General features: G+C 42.1%; 4 protein-coding genes across 4 annotated transcripts; 2 read left to right on the plus strand and 2 right to left on the minus strand.

The window, feature by feature from the left end:
- Positions 1-18: 18 nt before the first annotated feature.
- LOC125761142 (uncharacterized) lies at positions 19-1,366 on the minus strand. Its single transcript, XM_049422025.1, has 2 exons — positions 1,051-1,366; positions 19-986 (listed from the first exon to the last, which is right to left on the minus strand). The coding sequence occupies exons 1-2, from the start codon at positions 1,266-1,268 to the stop codon at positions 281-283; spliced, it is 924 nt and encodes a 307-aa protein (XP_049277982.1). The 5' UTR covers positions 1,269-1,366; the 3' UTR covers positions 19-280.
- An 84-nt stretch (positions 1,367-1,450) lies between these two features.
- Positions 1,451-3,902, minus strand: LOC125761150 (transmembrane protein 53-B). Its single transcript, XM_049422047.1, has 4 exons — positions 3,052-3,902; positions 2,621-2,981; positions 2,406-2,549; positions 1,451-2,339 (listed from the first exon to the last, which is right to left on the minus strand). Exons 1-4 carry the CDS (start codon positions 3,279-3,281, stop codon positions 2,163-2,165), a joined length of 912 nt encoding a protein of 303 aa, XP_049278004.1. The 5' UTR covers positions 3,282-3,902; the 3' UTR covers positions 1,451-2,162.
- Positions 3,903-4,052: 150 nt separating this feature from the next.
- On the plus strand, positions 4,053-7,144 carry LOC125761123 (recombination repair protein 1). The gene is made up of 5 exons (XM_049421989.1): positions 4,053-5,071; positions 5,139-5,270; positions 5,421-5,504; positions 5,872-5,940; positions 6,007-7,144. The coding sequence occupies exons 1-5, from the start codon at positions 4,354-4,356 to the stop codon at positions 6,942-6,944; spliced, it is 1,941 nt and encodes a 646-aa protein (XP_049277946.1). The 5' UTR covers positions 4,053-4,353; the 3' UTR covers positions 6,945-7,144.
- Positions 7,145-7,446: 302 nt separating this feature from the next.
- LOC125761146 (alpha-ketoglutarate-dependent dioxygenase alkB homolog 4) lies at positions 7,447-8,816 on the plus strand. Its single transcript, XM_049422038.1, has 3 exons — positions 7,447-7,670; positions 7,746-8,380; positions 8,453-8,816. The coding sequence occupies exons 1-3, from the start codon at positions 7,569-7,571 to the stop codon at positions 8,661-8,663; spliced, it is 948 nt and encodes a 315-aa protein (XP_049277995.1). The 5' UTR covers positions 7,447-7,568; the 3' UTR covers positions 8,664-8,816.
- The last annotated feature ends 390 nt before the right edge of the window (positions 8,817-9,206 follow it).

A 9,206-nucleotide genomic window follows, 5' to 3' on the forward strand; every position in this document is an offset into this window, starting at 1 on the left:
TGGTTAACTTTTATTGTAAGACAAGAATGGTAAAGTAATTTCGCGCTTGAAAAACTTTTTCTACCAATAGAAAAGTTATTGTTTAATTTGCCATAAAACAGGATTATAACAGAAGGATTTCTGTTGCAAATATTTAAAGTTCAAATACCTGATTTCCGATATTTATTCTCCAATTACCTGCCCGATGGTAGGAAACATGTGAAATGCATTATTATGCCTCAGCGAATGTACAGTAACAGATGGCAATGTTAAACACATAACAACACTTGAAGTACTGCTTTCATACAGCCGGTGTAGCCGTATCATGAGTGGCCTCTTCACCGTTAACAGGTGTTGGAGAGCCGATTTCGATAATATCGATGTCTTCTACTGTTTGGGGTTGATACGATTGTTGCAACTGTTCGCTAACAAACCCACCGTTCGTTTCCGTAGCGCTTGCCTCAAGTTGTTCCTGTTTTACTTCGACAGTGCACACCATTGCTCGAATAATTCTTGGTTTTATGTTGGGTTTTGAGATGCGTTTGGTTGGTTCATTTGTGTTACTAACTTCACTAGTCGTTGCAATGGCTGCGGGTGGTTCATATCGCTGTTTGAAAAGAACCGATGGAGACACAGCCCGTACAACTCTTGCCTTCATTGTATGATTTAAATTCCTGTACGGAAGCTCATCCGATGATTTGCTACCGTTACTCGATTGTGATTCTTCGTTGGAAAACCGAATGTGCCCGTTCTGCTTGGTATCAGTTTCGGTTTGAGGTACTTTTGCTTTCACTACTGACACCGATGGGGAAGCTGCTTCTTTATCTGCACCTTGTTTAATTTTACGCTTCCGCACACGACGTCGTTTCGGTTTTGGAAGACCCAAAAGAATTGATTCGATGTCTTCGTATGTGCTACTTTCTTGGTGAATACTCGAAATGCGCCGGTGGGAAGGTTCATCGTCTGATACTATATTTTCCTTTGGTACTGATTTTATCGGCAGTACCCTAAAATCAACCAAAAAGCGAATGAATATATGATGGAGCTATTGCAATGCTACAATCTACTCACTTTATTGTTTTGTCGTCGCGTATCAGCTCTACACTTTCACCAGCTGGATAGAATATTCCATCCTCGCTGCAGATGTAGACGTCCGACTCTATGTTGAATGTGTGTCGTATAGTGCGTATAATGCATCCGACCGTGGTCCATGTGTCACGATATCCGATATAAGCCTTTTGTCTATGGTCTGTATAAAGTTCACTTAAGTCTAACAAATATCGTTTCATTGTTTGACTAACTTTACAACACAAAAAACACGAGACACTTTTGGCTACGAACGAAACGCATCGTACCGGCTTCACGAAAATGTAAACAAATCTGACATTTCTCTTTTGCGTTGAATATAAATACATTTTTTTTACTTAAAACTAAATAAAAAAGAATTGGTTTCATCAGTTAAAATAAATTAACTATGAATAGTTAAGTTATTAGAAAATGCACTAGAATATTATAAATAATATATAAATTCCTAGATGTAGGCCACTCGTTTCCATTCGCTTACCACTGTGTATTTAATTTTTTTCTGTCCTACTGTTATACCAGTGTTATACGATGCATTTCGAAATGGCAGTTACGGGAGTTTATATTTATTCGGGATGATAATTACATGATCATTTTATTAAATCCTTGGAAATGGTTTCGTTTCACTGATACCGTTTGCTGGAACGGAACATACACGTTTGGAGTTTCATTTACCTGCTACTGCTGCCCTACGAAAGTTAACGTACACGCGGGTTCGCTCATTCGCGTGCACCACGGAATTAAGGCATTTTAAAGATGCTTATTAGTTTCTAGGTGAATCACAAAAATCAATTGCTATGCATATTGTGAATAAAATAATTAAATTGCTAGAGTTACTATTCGCGCCCATAGAAATTCACTATAGTTTCATGCTTAAGAATTGCCTTTCGTTATGAATGCGTCTCTGTTTTGGGGCGGTTAAGTTTTAAATTGCAAATGTGCGCTTTGTATGGCATTCCTGGACTTCATGCTTTGTGCTCATCGTAACTAATTGTTGTGCCATTGCGACTTTAAATAAAAACAGATCGTATAACAAAACCAACCAAACTCCAACACCGCCTCCAATGGGCCGATCTTTCGAAAGCTCGATTTGAAACGGTTTAGTTGTGAAATTTGCCATAGTAGTGAGCCAAACAGTCGTTGATAAATTTGCACACGGTGTAAATGTATTGCTGCGGATGCCGGATGTAGTGCTTTACGTGCTCCGAACGTTCAAAGCAGATCATACGAACGTCCACACCGCAGCGTCGTCGGTAGTTGGCAAACTTTTCAATGTCCTGAAATGGGATTTAAGCAAACGTTATTTTTCTGGACAATTGGAAACAGAGCAAATAGTGCCTTACAGTGTAGGGTATCAAAAGATCATCCTTCGAGTAAAGGAACAGCTGTGGCCATGCATTGCTTTCGTACTTCAGATTGTGCGACGGATTGGTTTGTACTTCGTAGCCTCGGGGTTTGATAAAGTTAAGTACGTAATTGAAGGCGTCCTGTAAATTGAAGGATATCGATCGTCGCAATCATTGTTCCGTGTGTCTCGTGCAGCAAGCCATGCGCTTACCTCAAAAGTCCATAGTAAAATGGCTGCGACGGCCATCAATGCGGACAGTAGCGTGTTGCATCGTCGCTCCTTTCCATAGATCGCCGTAATGGCACGATAAAGACCCACTATCCGCCGATCTCCTGGAGCAGAGTCGAAGATCATGCCGCAGATATTGATCTGGGATTTGGAACGTCTTAATGCGAGGGCAATGTGCTGATAGAGAAAGGCTCCACCATTGGAAAATACGTGAAATATAAGCGGATGGCTGTCGAAATTCATGTCGTAGATAAGTTTCAATATTTTCTCCCCAATCTGATGCATGCCGGCACGCTTCCAGAACAGATTCTCCACCGGGGCCGTATATCGAATGGTGATGAGTCTGTTTATCGATAATGTAAACAACATCGTTAGCATTCCTTTGCGTATGGGCCACCGCCGTTTCTACTTACCCACGATCTTCATAGATCTTGGAGTACTTCATGAGATACTTGTCCTGACATCCGGCCCATCCAAGCAGCAACACGATGGGGACATTTGTTTCGTTGCACACAAACACATAATCACTTTCGGCCGTTTGCGTGTCGCTCCGGAAGTTGGGCGAGGGAAATTTGATAAAGTATTCCAGCGTATCATCAAGTGGATAGTCCGATTCCATCCGCGTCCCGTAAGTGGCCGACATTGGTGTGTGTGTGTGTGGGGTGCCTTTTCGTTTTTTTTTATTACCGTCAATCTGCAAAATGTAGCGAAGCTGCTGCAGGATAGTGGAAGCGACGTTTCGGGTGCTTCCCGTACGATTGCGTGAAAATTTAACCGATTGAAGCGATATCGTTGGCCGCTGTATTAAACACCATTGGAACCTTCTTCACCACACACGGACACATCCAATAGCGCACCAAACGTGGGTCTATTAACACATTGTGAAGGGTGTATTTCCGGCGGAGCTTGACCGTGCCGTGTGCCAGCTGACTTTTCCAGGGAAGAAAATCGGAAAATTGACTGCATGCTCACTCCCACACGGATACAAATACACACGACCGCCTAATAACGCATACAGTGGCAAACGACGAGTTCCTACGTTGTTTTCCATGTGGTGCGAGCAGCATGTTTCTGCGTTTCCATGACACGTTTTCTTCCAGCGTTCTCGGAAGCATGCGCACAGTTGGCACATTTACCGGCAAGAAACTTTGCTTGGATAGTGGAGGAAGTGCGCTTTGTTGACGATTTCGTACTGGGATAAAAATTGAGAAATGTGCCACAGAAACAATGAGTGAAATAAATAGAAATTGACTACCTACACATGGAAGCATTTATTTTAATTCAATTTCGGTGTTATAGAAAGAATGCATTGTTCTGCTGCAAAATTTCCACCCCATCGATTTGAATTTCAATCCGCGGGTGGATTATAAACGCACACGTGTAACTGTCATACGGTCAGAAAAGTCAAATACCGCGCGCCTTTTTCGCTACCCGGCATCTGCACAGCAATTCGACGTAGGCATAGCTTTGAGCAACTTGTTTCTACTGTGTTTTCTTGTTAAATTCAATAGGCGTGATACTGTGAACTAAACACACATTCCAACGGACGACACACATTATTACCATCAAAGTAACAAACATTTAATCGTACTTGGAGGTGAACGAAACGCTGACCACCACGAAATCACTTTTCGTTTTGACATCCGGTGTTGATTAAGGTTGAACTTGTAGAAACAAGAGATAGCTAAAGTTTAGTAACAAGTGCGCCAAAACAAATGGAAGATAAGCCGAAAAAACGTGGACGTCAACCGAAGGCTGTAAAGGAATCGATTGCGGCAATTCCGATCGAGCAGGAACCCGATCAAATGCCAGTGGAGGAACCGTTACAAGTAAAAGGTGGCAAACGGAAGGTGAATTTTTTCGGAACTGTGGCTACGGAAAGGCCGCAACGAAAGGTGACAGGAAAGAAATCTAAAGAGACGGTATCGGAGCAAAGCAATGGGTTGGAAGCTGGTCAACCCGTTGAGCTATTGGCAAAAAGCAACGGTCCGGTGAAGAAGAGTCGATCGACAAAAAAGAATGTGGCTGTGGATCAATCTAATGGGGTGGAATCTGAAGAACGTAACGCAAATCCTACATCATCGGAGGAAAGCAATTTGCTGTTGGAACAAGTTCCCGTAGTTGAAAAAAACGGACCGGTAAAGAAGGGTCGTGGAGCGACAAAGAAGGATACGGTTGTGGAACTACCCGAGCAAGCCACCACACCGGTTAAAGAACAAAAAGCCAAAGGCAGGAAAACTGTTGCCAAGGATACGAAAAAGGTTAATGGGGTAAGCGCGAAGGCGGAGCCAGAAAAACTGGAAATGGCAATTGAATCTCCACTGCCTACTAAACGTGGAAAAGCAAAAACCGTCTCCACGAAGGCAGCTGAACCCAAAGAACCTGAAGACTCAGTCAGTCCACCAAAGCCAAAGGGACGAGGTAAAGGAAAAGGTGAGTTAACAAATGATTAATAATGATACTAGTTATTACTGTACTATTTCTTTTTTGTATAAAATAGATGGTGAAGCTGCAGCCAAGAGAAAGAAGGAGGAAGCAAAATCTCAACCCAATGTCGAACCTGCTGTGAGTGCTAAGCCGAACGCTAGAGGCAAGAAGAAGGCTACTGCTGTTGAGAATATTACTCCAGAAGGTAAGTTCAATTTAGATAGATCCTCACTAGTTCAGATTTTTTTGCAAGATTTTCCGGGAAACATAGCAAATTTAATTAATTTATGCACTGCTTGTAATATATTTTTACCGTATGTATATGTAAACGTTATTTACTTTTGTATTTACATAGTGGCATCTGCACCTGAATCACCAGCAAAAACCGTAGAACTCCCCAAGCGGGGCAGAACTCGTAAGGCGGTCGTTATGAGCGAGGGTAATTGATTAAATGTTCCACGCTTCTTACCATTCACGCGATCCCTGTCTTATTTGCACTATTAACACACACAAATATTGTATTACCATTCATGTGTATAACCATTGTCATATACGCATCGTTTGATGTTTAATTCTCACTGTCCTATAACCAAACTAAAACGAATACATGTAGAAAAACTATGAATGCTTTGTTTAAATAATGAACACAAATTAAAAAAAAGTACAGCTTAGCTGCATGTTGTAATTTTTGTTGGCTTAGTTCGTTGCAAATTGGCGTGCATCAATCTGTAAAGATCCATGCATTGTATTATGTTAAACGGTCACAAACATACTTGTAAAATGTAGTACGAATCTTATTCATGCAGCCGATGGAGAATCTGAAACTGATACCAGCAAAACTAAGAGAAAAGCTTCCACTGAAATAACCAATGCAGGTAAAGTGAATTTAATAGAAATACATTATTAGAGAAGCCACTGAAACGTATATTAATATTATCTAGACATTCCGACCATAACGCAACGGAAGCGGGCCAAACCATCAGTAGACTATGCAGAGGAAGAAACGGTACCAGCAAAAGAATCAAAGAAAGCGAAGGTGACCGCACCGAAAATGAACAAATGTGCCACCGATTACGGGGCCATCAACTTTGCGCTTGAGGAAGCTAAACCATGGACACTGAAAATATCCAGCTGGAATGTGGCAGGACTGCGCGGTTGGGTTGGCAAGGGTGGGCTTGAGTATATTGACCACGAGCAGCCGGATATACTGTGCGTGCAGGAAACGAAATGTACCGAAGATCAACTTCCGGACGAAGCGCGTCACATCAAGGGCTACCATCCGTACTGGTTGTGCAAGCCGGGTGGATACGCTGGCGTAGCCATCTATTCGAAAAAGATGCCCATCCACGTGGTGTACGGTTTGGGCGATGAGGAGCAAGATCAGGATGGTCGACTACTAACGGCCGAGTACGAGAAGTTCTATCTCGTGTGCGTGTACGTACCGAATGCAGGGAAAAAACTGGTCACACTACCGAAACGGATGCGGTGGGATGAAAAGTTTCATCAGTATTTGAGGGACCTTGACTCCAAGAAACCGGTTATACTGTGTGGCGATATGAATGTCGCGCACGAAGAGATTGATCTGGCAAATCCCAAAACCAACCGCAAAAATGCTGGCTTCACACAGGAGGAGCGTGACGGGATGAGCAATCTGCTGTCGTTCGGTTTTGTCGATACGTTCCGAAAGCTGTACCCCGACCAGAAGGGTGCGTACACGTTCTGGACATATATGGGGGGAGCGAGGGCGAAAAATGTAGGCTGGCGACTGGACTATTTCATCACATCCGAGCGGCTGGTGGACAAGGTGACGGATAATGTTATCCGGACGCAGGTGTACGGTAGCGATCACTGTCCCGTGACGTTGTTTTTAAACATTTAATGTATTAGCATTGGTGTGTTTAGTTTCACTTCGAAATTTCCTGCGTTCAATAGTTTTTGTACTTTCGGATTGGACGTTAATGCTGATTGTCCTCGTAGACTCGTGTTGGTCTACCTTTGCCGTTTGGAGCACTTATCTGTTTTATGTTACTGTAATTCTTTTTGAAAGTATCCATTTTAACCCATCAGTATCCACTACTGGACGTATTTGTTTGGTGTGTGTTCGACATAATAAATAATAATTGTTAAGAACTTTGCCTCAGTTTATTTACGAGAAATATTTTCTAAGCTAAATTTTTAAAATCGGAAGGATTTTGGGATTTGCTTTCGATTTGTTGGATAGATTGAATACACCATAATTTTCTCGAGCTCGTGGCTTTTGCATTTCTGCCCAACTTATTTATAACGGCTTTAAATTAAAAATTTAAATCTGTTCGAAAATAACGAGCCCATTGTGTCACCCTGTGTAGGATTGTCAAATCATTTGGAAAGTAAACAAACAACAATGTTTTGAAGGTATACGCCAGCAGCGAGTTAAAAACCAGCAAAAATTACTGAAATACGAAGAGTTTTTGTATAAATTTAATGTAATTTTTGTGAGAAAGTGTTTTTCTATTTATTATTGATGGATTATCCTCGACCATGTGGTTGTAAGGGGCGTAGGACGTGCCTTAGCTGTGAGGCCGAATTTGGCATCGTGCGAAGTGATTTCTACACCACATTTCAGGTAATGGTGAAATTCAAACTGTGTTTTTTTGGACATGCTTACTTTGAACGAACACGCTATTTTTAATAATTCTAGGACTCTGAATCGTATGTGTTCTGTCCGCGTTGTAGCAAAATTTACCCCGGATGGGATTGGAAAAAGGTCCTGTCGGAGCATGTAGACATACCACAGCACGGTGGCGCACAGGGAGAAAACTACCCGGGAGTGTACATTGATCTCGATTTTCTGTCCACCGCAGAGGAAGAGCACCTGGTGCAAGGTCTAGACGAGCTGCCCTGGGACATTTCACAGAGCGGTCGACGAAAGCAAAACTTCGGACCGAAAACAAATTTCAAAAAAACACGCTTAAGACCGGCCCAATTTGCCGGCTTTCCGCAAGTGACCGAATTTGTGCAGCGTCGATTTGCAGAGGTTCCCTTATTGGCAAACTTTCAAACGATAGAACAATGCTCGTTGGAATATGCACCGGAACGAGGTGCCTCGATCGATCCGCACATAGACGATTGCTGGATCTGGGGCGAACGGATCGTGACAGTTAACATGCTGAGCGATTCCGTTCTGACGATGTCACTGTATCGTTGTGGTGATGGGAAATTAAAATACAACCTACATTTTCTGGATCAGTATCGCGATCATCTGCTGGGGCAATTGATGGACGAGAAAACGTTGCTTTGCCATGAACACCGCATCGTACGAATACCGATGCCGAGGTAAGCTATAAAGCAAGATCTCAAACGATTAACATTTTATTTATAAACTTACCTTTCCTTCCTTTTTTTTAGACGTTCGCTGTTGGTACTGTACGGATCTCCGCGTTATCAGTGGGAACATTCGGTTCTGCGTGAAGACATAACGGAGCGACGTGTTTGTTTGGCTTATCGGGAATTTACACCAATGTATCTGCAAGGTGGCAGTGAGTTCAAGCAGAGTGAAGATATCTTCGAACGAGCGAAACAATTTTGGGACCACCGATCAGTACAGGTGGATAGCTAATGTTTCGCATCATTAGCTTGTTTTGAAGCAATACGGTAGAAATACACAGTACTTTTGTATATCTGTAGCAAGTTACACCGTTCAAAAAGGCTGTAAGATGCAATAGGTGATTTTCGTAATTTAAATATAGTGCAACTAAATTACACAGGAAAATGAATAGTTCATTGATTGCTTACGTTAGATTTATCGAAACAAATCGTAGCTTTTACTGCACAGCACGTAATTCGATCGACAACCGCAGCCTGGAAATGTTCTTTTGCTGTCGTGGAGTTGAAAAAAGCTTTTGTGGGGTTTCATGTAAAAAAAAAATCGACTACATTCATGGGAAGGTCTCCATCGGTTGTCTTCTCTAGCTCCATATGATAGCTTCGGGTCAAAAATATTCGTATAACGCTTCGTACGATAGTAAAGTGCTATTTTATTCATAAACGAATTAACGCCCTTGAATGAGGTCGCTGGCACATCTTGACTGTATGTTTTTTTTCTTTTTTCGCAAACCAAAACCATCGGTTTGCATTAATTAGCATTCGTTCAGTGCTTTGA

Source organism: Anopheles funestus, chromosome 2RL (genome assembly GCF_943734845.2).
Source record: "Anopheles funestus chromosome 2RL, idAnoFuneDA-416_04, whole genome shotgun sequence".
NCBI lineage: Eukaryota > Metazoa > Arthropoda > Insecta > Diptera > Culicidae > Anopheles > Anopheles funestus.